The following is a 19966-nucleotide window of genomic DNA, read 5'->3' on the forward strand; positions in this document are numbered from 1 at the left end:
TTCAGAGCTGCCAGGCTTGTTAGCCCTGTCAAGTAAACAAAACTATCTGTACTGAACAAGTAGAATATCTGTAAGTCCTTAACCCGGTGGGGTGTCCATGTCGTCTTTGTCCAGGTCGTCTTCTCGTTCATCGAGAGTTAAACACCCTGTAATTACTGTCATCACGTCAGTCCATCCTGTGCTATATCTTCAATCTCTTTTCACACCCGGTACATACGAGGGTAATCCCAAAAGTAAGGTCTCCTATTTTTTTATAAGTACATAGACCTGTTTATTTCTACAATGGTTTACATCAGTTTACAGCTTGAACATTTGGCTATTTTTCGACCTAATAACCATTTCTGTCAATGCATTTTTGTAGACGCTGTGGCAGTTTTTGTATGCCCATGTCATACCAGCTCGCCGCCATGCTGTTCCGAAAGTTATGAACCTCTTCCTTCACCTCGTCGTCGGATCTGAATCGCTGGGACCACAATTAACGCTCACAGATACTGTGAGACTCTGAAAAAACTCAAACGGGCAATTCAGAACCGGAGAAGAGGAATGTTGAGCAAGGGCACACACATTCTCCATGACAACGCTCGCCCACACATCGCTCGGCGAACCGTTGCTTTTCTGCAACAGTTTCAGTGGAACATAATCACCCACCCACCCTATAGTCCCGACTTGACGCCCAGTGACTATCACCTGTTCCCTAGGTTAAAAGAACATTTGGCCGGAAAGCGATTCAGCTCCGACGACGAGGTGAAAGAAGAGTTTCATATCTTTCTGAGCAGCATCGCGGCGAGCTGGTATAACATGGGCATACAAAAACTGCCACAGCGTCTACAAAAATGCATCGACAGAAATGGTGATTATGTAGAAAAATAGCTAAATGTTCAAGCTGTAAACTGTTGTAAACCACTGTAGAAATAAACAGGTCCATGTACTTATAAAAAAATAGGAGACCTTACTTTAGGGATTACCCTCGTACCTTGGCGCGGCTGTTGACACAACCATCAATGCCAACTATGTTGCGGAAGAATATAAGCTACCCATAAAGAGCCAATGATTTCGTGTCCGTAACGTTTGCTGCGAAGTTTGAAATCGGCTAGGCTCAAATTTGGGTTCTTCAGAACCAGTGGTTTTTCGTACTTTTTTAAAAACTGAACAGAAATTTGGTTTATTGAATGTTGCTCTGAAGAAAATGATTGAACCCACAGATGACACCATAACATCTTTATCTGTGGTTACGGTGGCGACATGGTTACGAGTGGGGTACAGAATTCGTGCTGGACAGATTCAGGTTCAAATTACAGGTACCTTTTCTGATTTATGATTCGCGTAGCTTCCCTAACCGGAATGCATCTGTCCCGTGACTCAATGCTATCCCATTATAATTCCTCTAAGGACTGTGCAGACGACAGAAGGTAACTAGAAACTGAAAAAGTGAGTAAAGAATATACAGCCGCCAGTTAGAAACATACAGAACATACGCAAAATTCTCTGTTCAATAACGTTTTAGAAATGCATAATAAGTAGCTGACAAAGCTACATCTGCATATAAACTGTCCTTCGCATTAATGTGACCTCCTGGTGAAAGCCTAAATAACTACCTTTTGCAGAGCGGACTGCTACAAGATGTGAAGGAAGAGTGTGTTAGGTTCTGGAAGGTAAAGACAGCGATGTGGAACCGTGCCGACTCCATTGCTGAAGCCAGGTGCGCTACATTTCTCAGTTGAGGATACGTGGTGCGAACAGCCCGATCGAGGTGGTCCCACACTCTCTCGATTGGGTTTAAATTCTGGGAGTACAGTGAGCTCATCCTGGAGTTCTTCGAACCATGCACGTACACTACAAGCTGTGTGACACGTTGCATCGTCCTGCTGATAGGCGCCATCGTGACAAATAAAAACTGCATATAGGGGTGGACATGGTCCCCTAGGATAGACGTGTACTTGGGTTGACCCACTGTGCCTTCTAGAATGACGAAAACACCCAGGGAATGCCACGAAAATATTCCCGGCCCATAACGCACTCTCGTCCGACCTGGACCCTTCAGAGATTGTTGCAGTGTGCTTTCAGTCCGATGAAGCGTCAGGGAAATTTAAGCTCATGCGGGATTTATCGGCAGTCGCTCTTCCCATGCACATTATGGTAACAGGAAAAGAACTGCAGACAGGGACGGAGGAGGGGGGAGACAGTGGTACCGCAACTGGCAGAAGTTAACAGCTAACGGGACGATGACGACAAATATGATTATAGAGATGACTAATGCCTTTTAACCTGGATATGTAAATCAAAGTTAGGTCTGGCGTTTTTGGGCTTCAACGAAGCTACAGATAGAACCAATAATGGCTTTTTACTAAGAACAATGAGGATTATTGGTTTTAACGAGCGGTTGGCACGTAAGAATATTCGTCATTCAAAAAATTGAAGATGCATTTTTATGTATAATTATGAGCGCAAATTATACATTAATTGGCACCATGCAACGACAGTTTCTTCCCCTCTACAAGATCGTCTCTCACCGCACGCAATGGCCTCGTTACCATAAATAATGGTAAATTGGAGTTGCTCAAATGACTTACGAGATAGTGGAATGGGTCTCAAGCAGAAACGACGTTCTGTCCCTCGCCTGGATTCCCAGAGGTTTGCGTGTCGACTCAACCAGCAGAGAATGTAAGCGCCGCTAACTCGGTAAGTCCGGTGGAAGTTAAGCGACGCTTTGTGCCGGAAATCGCACGCTGAGTGAAACACGAATGTACTGCTACAGAAGTACATGCAATGCGCCGCATTGTTAAAGTTGTAGTCAGCACTGGCGGGTCGTTTGTTTTACAGGTAAGGCGCTAAAATGCAATAGGCAGCTACGGTCACTCGTTTTAAACAGGACTGTAAGATATTTCGCGACTACACGTGTCAGCAACTTAGCGTTATATTGTCTGTCTGCACTGCTGGACATTTGAAGTACATGATGCAGTCAGTAACAAACGTTAAATACGCTTGAAGTTTAATACATGTTTGAATATACAGGCTGGCGCAGATAAAAAAAAAAAAACCATGTAAGTGTAAAGAAAATGCAGTGAAACGAAGAGCTGAAATGGACCTACCATTTACTCGTATTTAAAGTGAAAAACACAGTGGAAAAATACACTTACAGAAGACGCTGAAAGTGACCCCCTGCAACAATACACAGCTGTGCACGTCTAAGCGTATTCAGATACACCCGGCATAAAGTTCGGATCCCGATAGCGGCAACTTCACGGCTGATGCTGTCTTTCGTGCCTGTATTGTGTGTGGATTTGATACATATACAGGGTTATTACAAATGATTGAAGCGATTTCACAGCTCTACAATAACTTTATTATTTGAGATATTTTCACAATGCTTTGCACACACATACAAAAACTCAAAAAGTTTTTTTAGGCATTCACAAATGTTCGATATGTGCCCCTTTAGTGATTCGGCAGACATCAAGCCGATAATCAAGTTCCTCCCACACTCGGCGCAGCATGTCCCCATCAATGAGTTCGAAAGCATCGTTGATGCGAGCTCGCAGTTCTGGCACGTTTCTTGGTAGGAGGAGGTTTAAACACTGAATCTTTCACATAACCCCACAGAAAGATATCGCCTGGGGTTAAGTCGGGAGAGCGTGGAGGCCATGACATGAATTGCTGATAATGATCTCCACCACGACCGATCCATCGGTTTTCCAATCTCCTGTTTAAGAAATGCCGAACATCATGATGGAAGTGCCGTGGAGCACCATCCTGTTGAAAGATGAAGTCGGCGCTGTCGGTCTCAAGTTGTGGCATGAGCCAATTTTCCAGCATGTCCAGATACACGTGTCCTGTAACGTTTTCTTCGCAGAAGAAAAAGGAACCGTTAACTTTAAACCGTGAGATTGCACAAAACACGTTAACTTTTGGTGAACTGCGAATTTGCTGCACGAATGCGTGAGGATTCTCTACCGCCCAGATTCGCTCATTGTGTCTGTTCACTTCACCATTAAGAGAAAATGTTGCTTCATCACTGAAAACAAGTTTCGCACTGAACGCATCCTCTTCCATGAGCTGTTGCAACCGCGCCGAAAATTCAAAGCGTTTGACTTTGTCATCGGGTGTCAGGGCTTGTAGCAATTGTAAACGTTAAGGTTTCTGCTTTAGCCTTTTCCGTAAGATTTTCCAAACCGTCGTCTGTGGTACGTTTAGCTCCCTGCTTGCTTTATTCGTCGACTTCCGCGAGCTACGCGTGAAACTTGCCCGCACGCGTTCAACCGTTTCTTCGCTCACTGCAGGCCGACCCGTTGATTTCCCCTTACAGAGGCATCCAGAAGCTTTAAACTGCGTACCATCGCCGAATGGAGTTAGCAGTTGTTGGATCTTTGTTGAACTTCGTCCTGAAGTGTCTTTGCACTGTTATGACTGACTGATGTGAGTGCATTTCAAGCACGACATACGCTTTCTCGGCTCCTGTCGCCATTTTGTCTCACTGCGTTCTCGAGCGCTCTGGCGGCAGAAACCTGAAGTGCGGCTTCAGCCGAACAAAACTGTATGAGTTTTTCTACGTATCTGTAGTGTGTCGTGACCATATGTCAATGAATGGAGCTACGGTGAATTTATGAAATCGCTTCAATCATTTGTAATAGCCCTGTACTCTGCTCTTCAAACGTCCCCACATGAAAAAATCATATGTTGTTAGATCCGGCGAACGTGGTGGCCATAAATGTTTGCTGACAGTTCATTGCCCAGTGAAGATGATATGGACTCGTTCCAGGGATACCTTAGAAGTGTGGCATGTTGCCCCTTCTCGCAGGAAGAAGCTGTACTGTCTTTCATAGTAAGTGAGTTGAGCACAAAAGTATCAAAAATTTCCATATATGCAACCTTGTTGATGGTAGTGTCAAAAAATATCGGTCCAATAATGCATGTTGCTGTTACACCGCACCAAACGCAGTTTTTTTCTCCCCACCATGGAGTGGTTGCTGACACACAATGTTACGGTTCTCTGTTGCCCAGTACCTCGTGTTGTGTGAATTCACATCACCGGTAAGATGAAACCATGCTTCGTCACTCATGGTGTAGTGGCAAGGGTCTGACAAACCATGGTGGCAGCGCGGTTTTGAGGCGCCATGTCACTGACTACGCGGCCCCTCCCGCCGGAGGTTCGGGTCCTCCCTCGGGCATGGATGTGTGTGTGTTGTTTAAGTTAGATTAAGTAGTGTGTAAGTGTAGGGACTGATGACCTCAGCAGTTTGATTCTTTAGGAATTCACACATTTGAACATTTGAACATTTTTTTTTTTTTCGAACGAACCCTTGTTGATGTTATTCAAAATCCACGTGCAGTGATCTACACTTTTCTGAGCGTCGTCTTCTCTAAATTCCTGCACAATCCTCACACGATATGGCTTCAAACTGAGACTTTTCAATATCCGCTGGCAACTCCCCCTACTTATATGCGCCTCTTGGGCCAATTTAAGTGTAGACTTCTTTGGACACTGAATAATTCTTCGGCGAATGTCGGCACAATAACTTCTTGTGTGCAAAGTGAATCAGTTCTTTGTCGTTTTACACCCTGCACAAATCCGTAGGAGCGCCAATTTCGATACAGAATTATCTATTGCTCCCTTTGCTGGTAGTTCTCTATCCGAATACTTGATCCCGAAAATTTCGCGAATTTCCTTAATCGAACCTGTTTTCACATATGCTTTAACAATTTCCATCCTGTCTTCAATCGAGAAAGTCATCTTGCAGAACGCAAAGAGAAACTTCCAGCTTCACTGATGAAATAAACAGATGCTATCAGAAGAATTCTAACGATCTATTATCGCATAAAACTATCCATTGTTGTTGCTGTTTATTTCACATGTCGAAATATTGCAATCGCATTCAAAGGGGAGACGGGCTACTGTTAACGAAGCCACCCTGCACAAATAGTTAGTATTTTTGCGCAACCGCATAATTTAGGTAGGAGTAATGCCATCCACATTCATGCATAAGATTAAACAGCTGGTTCCTCATTCACAAATCGCAGTTGAATGTTTGTTGTTCGTGAGAAGATTGTTATACCAGACGCGTCGGAATTAGACAGCGGCAGGATCGTGGCCTATCGACATTCCTGTTCATCGTTCGCGAAGTTCCACTTCACGTTGGTTGGGAACCTCCCGACTGTCATGCAAATCTGGAATCGATGGATTCAAGTGAGCCACACTCATCGGCGGGAGCTAAACAGCACCCACGCAACTAACGCCCAAGACAGAAACATTGCTCGCTTGGCTGCGCAGGATAGTATAAACACCTCACGTGCCTTGACCCTAGAAATGCTTTTGTTTGTACAAGCCAAGTATCTGCAAGGACAGTGCGAAGGCTTCTGGAGTACCAGATGGTGGATTACTCCACTGAACACAGGTTTTACAATGCTAATAAGGATAGTAAGTAATACATTGGAACAAGGGTAAAGAAAAACGTAGGTCCATATCAAGCCCATGCAGAGAACAGAATCCTGAATCCTTCCTGGTCATGCTGACAAAGTTTTATGAATTTACTTATAAAAGTATAGACAGTGGAAATTAAAATGTCCTCTGGTGCCTCTCCTGCTCCAAGTCAGCCCGTTTGACGTCCTACCCCCCATAAGTGCAAATGCATTTCATACAAAAAACGCTTTGACAAGTTTACGCCGATGACATGAGCGTTATCGTAAACTTTAGCGAGGAGATGGATTTAGTGATGCAAATGATGAGTCCAGACGCCAAGGCTAATGAAGTAAGTATTAACATCAAGAAATCTAAAATAATGGTCCTCGGTTCCCCATGCCAACTACACGGACACACACTGGGTTGAAGTGACGAATCAGAAAAAGCAGCTTGGAATAATACTGATGCTAAAATCCATGAGAACTAAAAGCAATGAAGTGGCAAATTGAGCTGAGCATATTGTGAGCGATTCTTGGAGAACATAATACACTAGTCAAATATATGTGACCACCTGCCAAAAGCCCAAATAACCACCTTTTCCAGCCCGGATCACTGTGGGACGTGCATGAAGAGTGGCAGTGAGGTTTTGGAAGGTACAGTCGGGAATGTGGCGCCATGCCAACTTCAGTTTCTCGGTTGAGAATCCATGACGCAAACAGCCCCATTGGGATGGTCCCACCGATTCTCGATTGGATTTAAATCCTGGAAGTTTAGTGGCCAGTGGACTACTTAATCCCATCCTGATGCTCTTCGAACAAAGCACGTGCACTGCGACCTGTGTGACATGTACTGTTTTGGTGGCAGATGCCGTAGTACTGAGGAAAAACAAAATCCCCATGGATAGAAGCATACTTGAGTTGATCCGTCGTGTCTTCCAGAATGACGAGATCACCCAGGGAATGCCACGAAAACATTCCCCAGACCACAACATTCCCCCAGGCAGGACCCACCCCCCGACGCTTGCAGGATATTTGCTTTCAGACGTTTCACACGCCAATGGCCATCTGTCATCTGAAAAGGCCACCTATCGCAACTCAGTGGAAATCCACTTACGGTACTGGCGTGCATATTCCAACTTCCGTCGCCGACGAATAGCAGTTAACATGGCTGCACGAACCAGGCGCCTGTTGTGGGGACCCATACGCTGCAATGTTCCCTGAAAGGTCGTAGAAGATACACTGTTGGTAGCCTCTTCCTTCATCTGGGCGGTCAGTTGCTCAACAGTTACACTTCTAAATGATGACTAACAAACTCTCAGCTGCTGACAGGTTTTGTTGATATACCTCGATGTGGACAGCTGAAAATGTGTGAACCGACCGGTACTCGAACCCGGGATCTCCTGCTTACATGGCAGACGCTCTATCCATCTGAGCCACCGAGGACACAGATGAATAGTGCGACTGCAGGGACTTATCCCTTGCACGCTTCCCGTGAGACTCACATTCCCAACTGTCCACAATTCTACATATGTAATGTACCTTATAGACATTTGCCCATCCACTCATACTGACGCACGCTTTGGCGATTCCCGTAAGAGTTTGGGCAACCTATGCGCATTCGCACAGACGAAGGTCAATGGCTTGGTAGCCTTTAACAAAATTTATATATATATATATATATATATATATATATATATATATATATATATATATAGTAGCTGTTCTCGAAAGAACAGAATGACACATCGAGGTATATCAACAAAACCTGTCGGCAGCTGACGGTTTCAGTTAGTCATAATTTATTCCAGGGAAAAGCTGCACGGTCATCAACAGTATTCTGTTCTTTCGAGAACAGCTGTCTGTCTTCATATATATATAGTTACACTTCTGTTCGCCCCTACATCTCTGCCGCCGACGTTCATCCCTGTTATGAATCGCTCGTATTGAACTGCACTTCCCTCGGCGACGGTTGTGGTCATTGTCATTTAGCCATTCACGCGATCGGTTTACAAACTTAGCAAATAACTTCGCTGTGTTCGTCGCCACAAGAGCGCAAATTAACTTCTCCTTCATGACAATACGTCTCGCAAAAGCCTGCGAACCCGAAAGGAGTTCGCAAATCATTTCCATCCGTTTGGCGTAAGAAGGGTGCACTCCGCGGGAAGGAGTACGTGGGTGATGGGGAATTTATTGATATAGCAAGACGTTGGTTCCGACGCCGACCAGTAAAAGGGTACCAATGCGGGCATACAGGCCTCCCAATATGGTGGCGTAAAGGGAACAATATGGTGTATTGGAATCTCGAACAAAACCAACCCGCTTTCAGAAAAAAAGTATTGCATTGCTTATTGAAGGCCCTCGTAGCTCCTGATTCTAACGGAGAGCAAGTTACCCAAACTACGATCATCCAAGCGTTTGATAATGACAGCATTTAACGATTTCCAAACAAATTTCAAACGCAATTTTAAACCTTTTCTGAACTTTTCTCGCTTAACGTCAAATATTTCATACACGATGGTTTGATTGTTTAAAGAAGGATGGAGGGATTATTGGGAAATGGTTAAGTGTTTATTTCCTGAAAATTGGGTGAGCCGTAGCGACACTTAGTGTGCCGCACAGCTAAAAACTGTTGCATACATTCAACATGCCTGTTCGAATGCGTTATACGTGGTACTTACAATTTTACATGAAACTAAGTTTTTCTGGCTTTTTGTTTTCTGACTGTTTCACACTTATATGTTGGGTGGATGCGGGAGTAAAGTGTTATACCCCAGTATGAGAACATGTTACTTACATATAAAACACAAATTCTGATTTTAGCGCATTTTTCACTTGTTGTTGTGGTCTTCAGTCCTGAGACTGGTTTGATGCAGCTCTCCATGCTACTCTATTCTGTGGAAGCTTCTTCATCTCCCAGTACCTACTGCAACCTACATCCTTCTGAATCTGTTTAGTGTATTCATCTCTCGGTCTCCCTCTACGATTTTTACCCTCCACGCTGCCCTCCAATACTAAATTTGTGGTCCCTTGATGCCTCAGAACATGTCCTACCAACCGATCCCTTCTTCTAGTCACGTTGTGCCACGAACTTCTCTTCTCCCCAATCCTATTCAATACCTCCTCATTAGTTACGTGATCTACCCACCTTATCTTCAGCATTCTTCTGTAGCACCACATTTCGAAAGCTTCTATTCTCTTCTTGTCCAAACTATTTATCGTCCATGTTTCACTTCCATACATGGCTACACTCCATACAAATACTTTCAGAAACGACTTCCTGACCCTTAAATCTATATTCGATGTTAACAAATTTCTCTTCTTCAGAAACGATTTCCTTGCCATTGCCAGTCTACATTTCATATCCTCTCTACTTCGACCATCATCAGTTATTTTACTCCCTAAATAGCAAAACTCCTTTACTACTTTAAGTGTCTCATTTCCTAATCTAATTCCCTCAGCATCACCCGATTTAATTTGACTACATTCCATTATCCTCGTTTTACTTTTGTTGATGTTCATCTTATATCCTTCTTTCAAGACACTGTCCATTCCGTTCAACTGCTCCTCCAAGTCCTTTGCTGTCTCTGACAGAATTACAATGTCATCGGCGAACCTCAAAGTTTTTACTTCTTCTCCATGAATTTTAATACCTACTCCGAATTTTTCTTTTGTTTCCTTTACTGCTTGCTCAATATACAGATTGAATAACATCGGGGAGAGGCTACAACCCTGTCTCACTCCTTTCCCAACCACTGCTTCCCTTTCATGCCCATCGACTCTTATAACTGCCATCTGATTTCTGTACAAATTGTAAATAGCCTTTCGCTCCCTGTATTTTATACCTGCCACCTTCAGAATTTGAAAGAGTATTCCAGTTAACATTGTTAAAAGCTTTCTCTAAGTCTACAAATGCTAGAAACGTAGGTTTGCCTTTTCTTAATCTTTCTTCTAAGATAAGTCGTAAGGTTAGTATTGCCTCACGTGTTCCAACATTTCTACGGAATCCAAACTGATCTTCCCCGAGGTTCGCTTCTACCAGTTTTTCCATTCGTCTAATTTTTCACTTGGCCATCTTTAAAGCAGGTGTGGTCATAACACCACAGACCGAAATTAATTACCTGTTGTATCAGATTGTGGCAGGTAACTGGATTAAACACACAAACGCTTTCCTGGATCGTTGTAAATTTTGGTGCGAATACATCGCAACTCGTAAGCAGAATACTTTCGCATCGGGTGTCATCCTAATCGAAAGAAATTATCGTCAACGGTAGAATTTGAGGAGATTGTGTTGGGAGTGATCAGGCGAACTAGAGCAAACCAAAACCAGGATGGCCGAACAAGAATTGAGCAGCGGTCTTAACCATCGCAACCAAAGTCTTGTTTTTCATGAGGAACAGGCTAGTGCTTTTCCATTCAGTATCAGACCGGTTTGTAACATATTATAGAATATGTACAGAATGTATTGAAAATATGATAGTCTAGACTCACAGACGAACTGCTTCAAGTTCGATTTCCCAATGAAAAAAAGTATCGAAAAATAGCTTCAGAATGGTCCTGCGGGCTGGATAGGCCGCAAAGGACCCAATGACAGGGTTTGCTTTGCATGGCCTCCACGTTCACCCGACCTAACGCCATGCGATTTTTTTCCTTTGGGACTTCATCAAGGATCGTGTGTACGTGCCTCCGTTACCAACAGACGCCACGCGCCCCCCCCCCCCCCCCCCCCCCTGAATTAAGAAACCGGATTGAAGCAGCTGTTGCTACAATCACTGAAGACGCACTTATCAACGTTAGGGAAGAACTCTGCTATAGACTTTATGTATCCCGTGTGACAAATGGTGCTCACATTGAACATTTATAAGGTTCTTGGTAAAACTATTTGAGTTGCTCTTTCATTTGACACATCATTTATAACTGTACGTTTAATATATTAAATATTACAAAGCGTTAAAACCCCGATATTCATTTATAAACAACCTGTAGATTGGCGAAACGTGAGGCCAGGAGACTTGGACGAACCCAGAACAATGTCGCATCGCGTCGTTTTTAGCCACGACATCCGTTTTAGATGATTCGTGTGGCCAGGCTCGCGTCTTGTAATAAACACCGAAGCGAGAGATTCTCATAATGCAGCAATCCAAGGTGTCGGGAACAAGAACCGAAAGGTACGTTGTTGGGAGACGTCCAACCTGTTGACTTAGCGTTACAGGAAAGCGCCCCGCACAGATTCCCTAGTAGGTCTAACAATAAGCTTGTAAGACCACTAGCGCAGTACTGGAAGACATCTCCTCGACTATACTCTATGAAGAATATAACCATGACGATAATATTTGATCCTTGGGGGGTTCAACTGCGCTGTTGTCAGCGCCCGTACAAATTCCCAATCTTTTCACAGTCCAGTCGCGCCACTGTTCCCGAATGACGACGATGACATGATGACAACACAAACACCCAGTCCCTGAGCGAGATTCGAGCCCAGGACCCCGTGATACAGAGGCAGCAACATTAGCCACTAGACTACGAGATGCGGGCGGTAATTTGAAAGGTTTTCGACTAGGGCACAGAAATCGTTGATAACAATGAAATTTTGTTTCGGTATGTTGGTAATGTATGTCAAGTGAAACACTGATTTGTAGAATAGGTTTCTGTGTACCCCATTTTAAGATATTGGTGTTGAGTGTGTATTGTCCAAATGGTTAAACTCTGATACGTCACCACAGAATTTTTAATTCTACGCAGTTTATGTGCCAATGAATACAGCTATCCAAAGTTGTCAAATGTATATGCAGTTTGCTCCATTACTTTTAAAAGTTAAGAAATGCTGAGTTCAAACAACTCCCTACTTCTCTTGACGTGGTCTTTGACAAGCAAGTCTAAAAATGCAACAACAAAGCGAATGACGAGAAAGTGCACAATACAGTATTGGACGGTCTGCAGTGACTGCTGTATGAAGTATCATAAGAAAGATTACGGTACATTTTAAATGCTGAACCGACTATATGAGACAGTTTAGCCAGCATGATTATTGCATTTTTTTTAATACTGAGAAAAATGAATTTCTTACCGTTTTAAAAAAGAAACAAAGTTATTTCGTGCGTCGACCTCTTAATGCGAATGACAGCAAGAGCGCGTCCAGGATGCTCGGTTTCTCACCACCCTTTTTTGTTTTGGGGGAGGGGGCGCTGCTTCTGCTGCTGCACTCTTCACACCAACCCCCCTTGATTGACACGTGGGGCCACCAGAAATGAAATAACAACCAATAGAAGCCACTGGCCTAGAGTATACATCATACGAGGTCAGTTTCGTCTGTCACAGAATTTAAGGCCAGTATTTTCTCAGTGGAAGCAGCGATTCTGTTACCGATTATCCTGCAAGGTTAAAACAATAACTGGCAAATACTACGCAGATGTTCTGGAAAGAATAAATGTCAAAAGACCTGCATTGCAAAAATGAAGCCGTGTTGGGTAGCTGCGCGGTTCGCGCGCCTCCCCCCGTCGGAGGATCGAGTCCTTCCTCGGACACGTGTGTGTGTGTGTGTGTGTGTGTGTGTGTGTGTGTGTTTTGTTTTGTCCTTAACGTAATTTAGTTTAAGTTAGATTAAGTAGTATGTAAGCTTAGGGACCGATGACCTCAGCAGTTTGATCCCATGAGACCTTACCACAAATTTCCAATTTGCAAAAACGAATTTTTCGTTAGAAAATAGACGCAAGTGCTTCGGACAACAGGAATTACTCTAACATCCCCCAATGTCCACCAGATTTGGCACTCTGTAACTTCCTTCCAACTGTTACAACATCTATAGGAATTAGGATTTGCGGAAATGTTTTTATTTCTTTGTGTTTTTCAGGCCTTCCACTCACTGGAAAACTTTGGACAAACTGATCGAAAAAGGGAAGACAGTAGAAAGAAGGGAAACAGTCTTTTTACTGATGTGAATTTCTATCATTCGGGAAAAGTTGAGTTCCTTTCCCGTCACGCCAACCAAATTCATGTCTTCGGGGTGTTCACAACGCAAATCACGCGGCGATGGCTCCTTAAGGTAAATCATAACCTGTTCCATCCACCACCACTCTCTGATTCAGTTTAACAGAGGCCGTTCCAAGAATGAATAAGTTATGAGCCAAGAATGTCTAGAAACTTACTGGTACTCCTACTGTATTTAATTTGTGTTTGTAAGCGGCCTAATTCTCGAAAGAGCCATGTCGTGGCCATTATGACTACGGCAGTTATCAGTCATTGCTCACATTTCTTGTTTATTGGCTCAATCAGATTAGACACTTGAAAATTGTCTTCTGCCAATATTACTACTTTGGCAATGGCTGGTCATACTACATACTGACTCAGCCATTGCTATATTGGATCCTGAGAATGATTTAAGTGTCGAAACCGGTTTAGCCAAAAATAAATGTGAACATTGACTGACGACTGTTGTAAGAAAATTTGGTGTACTCAATGATGCTCTCTACCACGCATGGTCAGCCTTTGGTGACCCACGGACCTTAATAAGCTTGCGGGCCGCTTTGTCACGTGACGTGATAGGGTCCCTAGACAGAAACTATAACGCCCGTGATGTTAATGTTTATGATGCAATTCACCAATATGAAAGGCACACCTTCCACGACACGACACGTTAACAATTTGCGTCTATAGAACATTAAAAAATTAATTTTTGAGAGTATATTCATTTTATGTGCCTCTGTCTTCAGATGTTTGTTTATTTACGCGTGGCGAACATTGTTTCTTAAGATCTTTCCCAATAGCTGTCTTAAAAACTTCCATTGCAAAATTGTGCAACGCCGTTAGTAAAAACCTAATGTTCACGACAAGTAAAAAGAAAAAAAGTAAACGCCTCAAGATGGGCTGTTACGTGTCTCGAAATATCTTGGAAAAATAAACGCCCATGAAGGCAACTGGCTGCAGCTAATACATTATAAATTATCTTCAGTCTCAACATTGCAGTGTTCTAATACGTCCACAGTAGTAAAGAATTATTTAATGATAATAATAATAAAACAAAATACGGCAATGGGACAGGCAGTTCTAGCCCACAAACAGTTAGTCCTAACTTTGCGATTCTTCGCCACATGCAGGTCATTAGTGCGTCTGAAGTTCAGTGTGCTGATATTCTCTTGATGACTGCATAGGTGTGGGTTGTTCCTGTAACGCTAAATAAATGAAGCCATCACTTCATTGTTAATTTAAAAAATTTAAATCGCTTGAATTTAGCATATATCAGCTGTATTGTACCGCAGCCGAACTGAATAATGCGTACAAAAGAATGATGAAAATCCGAAAATGCATCACTGGCGAAGTCAATCCCAGTGCCTCTCTATCCCTCACGAAATTGGAACCAATCGTGAGAGGCCAGTTCCCCACCCATACTCTGATGCATGCAAAAATCAAGCCGCGGCCATTACGCTCAAGACCATGAGACCTGCGTCTCTCATAGACGGCCGCTCCTCGGAAGAATGTCTCTGGTCCACTGTTGTAACGATGACTGAAGATCAACAGCATCTTGATTTTTTTGTAATACGTTTGTTTCGTGAATTTAGCTGTTGGCTGGAATAAACTTTTGTTCCTTTTTTTATTTAAAAAAGGAACGCAGAATACACGTACGTCGCCTTAGAATTATACAGCGTACGTGAATGGTTTAAATAAACGTCATAGCGTGAACGACTGTGATTTTTGAATATTTTAATTTCCAGACTTGCAGCTCGAGTAGTTGCATGCAGATTCCGATTTTCAACAGGAAGAAATTTTATTAATACATACGCAGTAACAAGATAATACTGTACTACCGGCAGCAGAAAGTTGAGAAAAACACGGTCGTAAATTGAAGGAACATCATCGTAGCCTGCGTTCACGACGTACGTAGAAGAAGTATGAGGGTTAAAGTCATTATCCTTAAACATACCGCTGAATCCAGTACAGCTGTTAGTCGTGTAGAACGGAGAGAGAAAGACATTAGGCGACAGCTTGGGTGTAATTGAAACACAAAACCGCTGAAAGGTGAAAGCGAATAGTGTTTGTGCAGTGAGGGACGCACAGCCAATCGTTAAAGCGCTTGCCTGTACCTTCGGACAGTGTAAATCCTCAACTTGTTTTGCTTGATTTATTACGTACATGGACTCCAAAAGCGTAAAACTGCAGAGGGCGTCGCACGGTAACTGCCAACAGAAGCATGTTATCCTTAAAAGACAGAGATAACACTTTAGCTGTTTTGATCTGTCATATAACAAAGGCAGGGAAAACGAAATTCCACAGACGGCAGTTTTTGTCCCAGCCATACTGGTCCCAAATTCCTCACAAATTTCATGACCTGCAATTTACCAAACATTCGTAGCCTAGTAAGTGCTAAGTTCAGAGGTGCGCAAAACACGACACTAGCAACCACATATCGTACGCCGGTAATGTGCTTGTCTACACGAAAATTGCTTCTTTGAATAATCTCACTACGGTAACGATAGCACCAAATATTGTCCCTGTGATAAAAGAAAGCCGTTCCTTACAATTTCGAAGACTACAAATACTCAAGGGATCAAATAATCTCGAGAAAAAAAAAGAGCATGCAGGAAACGTTGCTATGACTTTGTAACACTAAGGGAAACTCACCACTCTTCGACATCGCTCATAGAAGACATGTCGAAATGTTATGTTTCAACGACACTTCAGGCAGCTTTAGCGACAATGGCGAGCGATTAACTCATTTCCAAATAATGCAATTGACAGATTTCATTTATTGAGAGTCTGCAATGCTTCATAATAGACAGGGCATTAGTGAACTAAGGTGATTAAGAATGCCAGCCTCTAGAGACTATGATAGATGCATAAATAATTGCGGTAAGAGCAAGAAAAATTTCTTTTGTTTGGATTGGTAATTCAACCTCATTATCACATACATTTCTAGGTGGAAAAAATATACCACACGTTGGTCGTGCAGAGTTTGTATTGCTGCTCATCGAGTGTTTACTACGAGCTCAAATCTCGTCAACAGAGAGAGACTAATGCTTAGGAATTATTAGTTTAACATTTTGAACCATCGATGATAAGCCCTCTCAAACATGAAATTCATGAAGTGGCTAACTGAAACCCCTTGATTCATGGAACACACGAGTTACAGCAGCATCCTCCATTGTCGTAACTAGGTACCTGCGCGAGGTAGCCTGAATTCAGCAAGTACCACACCTACGCTAATTATCAGAAGTACGATCGTATAGGCTATCAAGTGAATCTTGTGACTGGAATGAGGACTTTTTGGTAGGGAGGACGCGGCGTGTTATCTTGGATGGGGAGTCATCGTCAGATGAAGTAACTTCAGGTGTGCCTCAGGGAAAGGTGATGGGGCCCCGACTGTTCAAGTTGTATATTAATGCCCTAGCGGACAATATAAATACTTCTCTCAGCCTTTTTGCAGACGACGCAGTTATGTACTGTCTGAACGAAGCTGCATAAATATTCAGTCAGATCTTGATAAGATTTCTAAGTGGTGCAAAGTTGCCAACTTGCTTTAAATGTTCCGAAATGTAAAATTTTGCACTTCACAGAACGAAAGATGTAGTATCATATGACTATAATATCACTGAGTCACTTTTGGAATCAGCCAACTCATACAAATACCTGTGGCTAGCAGTTTTTAGGGATATGAAATGGAATGATCACAAAGGCTCCGTTGCACATAAAGCAGGTGGTACACTCCGGACTATTGGTATAATACTGGAGAAGTGCAGTCGGTCTACAAAGGAGACTGCTTACATATCACTTGTGCGACCAGTTCTAGGATCTTGCGCAAGTGTGTGGGACCCGTGCCAAATAGCACTAACAGGGGATATTGGAAGTATACATAGAAGAGCAATACAAATGGTCGCAGGTCTCCTTGATCCGTGGCTGAGTATTGGAGAGATACTGAACTGAAAGACTCCTGAAGATAGACGTAAACTATCCCGAGAAAGTCTATTAACGAAGTTTCAAGAACCAGCTACCAGCTTTAAATGATGACGAGAGGAATATACACCGAAGAGCCACAGAAACTGGTACACCTGCCTAATATTGTGTAGGGCCCCCGCGAGCACACACAAGTGCCGCAACACGACGTGGCATAGACTTGATTAATCTGTGAAGCAGTGCTGGAGGGAACTGACACCGTGAATCCTGCACGGCTGTCCATAAATCCGTAAGAGTACAAGGGGATGGAGATCTCTTCTGAACAGCACGTTGCAAGGCAACTCGGATATGCTCAACAATGTTCATGTCTGGGCCATTTGGTGGCTAGCAGAAATGTTCAAACTCAGAAAAGTGTTCATGGAGCCATTCTGTAGCAATTATCGACGTGTGCGGTGTTCCATTTTCCTGCTGACATTGCCCAAGTCCGACAGAATGCACAATGGACATGAATGGATGCAGGTGATCACACAGGATGCTTACTTACGTGTCACTGTCCAAGTCGTTCGTAGACGTATCAGAGGTCCCATATCACTACAACTGCACACGCTCCACACCATTACAAACACTCCACCAGCCTGAACAGTCCCCTGCTGACATGAAGGATCCATGGATTCATGAGGTTGTCTCCATACCAGCACATGCCCATCCACTCGATAAAATTTGAAACGAGACTCGTCCGACGAGGCAACATGTTTCCAGACATATGTCTGTGTTGACAGGTCAAGGCGAGGAGTAAAGCTTTGTGTCGTACAGTCATCAAGGGTACAAGAGTGGGGCCTTCGGCTCCGAAAGCTCATATCGATGATGATTCGTTGGAATGGTTCGCTTGTTGATGGCCTAGCATTGAAATCTGCAGCAATTTGCGGAAGGTTGCACTTCTGTCATGTTGAACTTTTCTCTTCAGTAGTCGTTGGTTCCGTTCTTGTAGGATTTTTTCCCGGCCGCAACGATTTCTGAGATTTCATGCTTTAGCGGATTCCTGATGTTCACGGTACACTACTGAAATGGTAGTACGGGAAAATCCCCACTTCATCGCTACCTCGGAGGTGCTGTGTCCCATCGCTGGTGCGACGAATGTAACACTACGTTCAAACTCACTCAATTGTCGATAACCTACCATTGTAGTAGCAGTAACCGAACCAACTGCGCCAGATTCTTGTCTTACATAGGCACTGCCGATCGCAACACTGTATTCTGCCTATTTAAATATCCCTGTATTTGAATACGCATGCCTTTACCAGTTTCTTTGGCGCTTCAGTGTATTGCAGCCCCATACGTATCGCTCACATAGGATAAGATTAGAATAATTGGTGTATCCAAATTCGTTCTATCGTTCTTTTCGCGCCCCATAACGGAAATCCTAATAATTGATTCAGTGGAACGTACCCTTTGCCATGCGCCCTACGGTGGTTTCCGGAGTATAGATGTAGACAAGATAACAATTGATGGAAAAGAGTGAAAAACTGTGAGCTCAGATTTTTTGTTTGAGACTATGTTAATAACAATTTATAACTCAATGCTCTGAGTTTGAAAGTGACTACACTGGGATTTTCTCCAAAAGGACACATTGAGCTCCACGCTACTTACAAGAGCGTTAAATAGAAACCTCAAGCCCTTCGCTTATTTGAAAGTCCCGGAACACTCATTTTCCTTTGTACTGCGTTACGGTAGCTGTGCCGGTGGGCAGCAGACTTCATAAGAAAGCGCGGTGGTGCAGAAAACGAGAACACCGAAACAAACGTCAGTGGTCGTCAAGAAGATGTGTACCAGCGTCAAATTTGTCGAGGCCGAATGACTGCAAACATTTTCTCTGCAATCCCTACGTAAATTATTTCCGACAACTGCGGGTCTTGTTAAGCCATCATCATCATCATCATCATCATCATCATCATCATTATTTACTGCTGGATGTGAAGCTCTAACAAAAATTTGCAAAAAAAATTCTTAATAACCCCACTTAACAGAAAGAAACAAATACGGAGCACTTTAAAAACCGCATGTTCTTTAACTAGAACCTATTTTTAAGTAAGAAATTATAAGCACGAAAAACAAAACAGACAATCGAACTACACTGTTGACTTACCTTATATCTCGCGGAAGTGTTTTGTATAAAATGTAGATCCATCTGTACCGCTTGCCTGTAGCTAAAAATCCTACTATTAATACAAGTAGGGCCTGAAGAATAACCCTACGTCCTAGGAGGAGGGAGAGACCAGCTGCTCCAGCAAACATGCCGGTAATGACGGCTTTGTGTTGGTTCGTCATTTTGTTCCCGCAAAACTACAAACTTCGTCCCGGCACTTTGCAACGACGTAAGGCAAACCACCCGCCCTCGTCACGCCCCAAACACTACTGGCTGTGACATAGCCAGGCGTCTGACGCTATCTACCGAGGAGTATGGTGGGGAGCCAACCGAATAATCGGAAACGTAACAAGCTTTTTACTCATAGGTGAATATTGTTGCCACACACCCTATCTTAGAATTACGCTGAGTGTGCAGCTTGGCACATGTGATCATTTTTCTTGTAAATATATAGTATAATAATTTTCTGATTTTATTTTTTTATTACAATGTTGGCTACACTATTACTTTGTTACTAGTATACGAAGTTTGGCACATTTCAAAGTTTTC

General features: G+C 43.1%; 1 protein-coding gene across 1 annotated transcript in view; it reads right to left on the reverse strand.

Annotated features, from left to right (window-relative positions):
- Window positions 1-19700, reverse strand: part of LOC126416577 (long-chain fatty acid transport protein 1-like) — a 322517-nt gene extending 302817 nt beyond the window's left edge. Inside the window, exon 1 of the mRNA XM_050084327.1 lies at window positions 19418-19700. Within this exon, the coding sequence (XP_049940284.1) occupies window positions 19418-19599 (182 nt within the window). The 5' untranslated portion in view covers window positions 19600-19700. The remainder of the gene's footprint in view (window positions 1-19417) is intronic.
- Window positions 19701-19966: the final 266 nt, after the last annotated feature.

Source organism: Schistocerca serialis, chromosome 8, assembly GCF_023864345.2.
Source record: "Schistocerca serialis cubense isolate TAMUIC-IGC-003099 chromosome 8, iqSchSeri2.2, whole genome shotgun sequence".
Taxonomy (NCBI): domain Eukaryota; kingdom Metazoa; phylum Arthropoda; class Insecta; order Orthoptera; family Acrididae; genus Schistocerca; species Schistocerca serialis.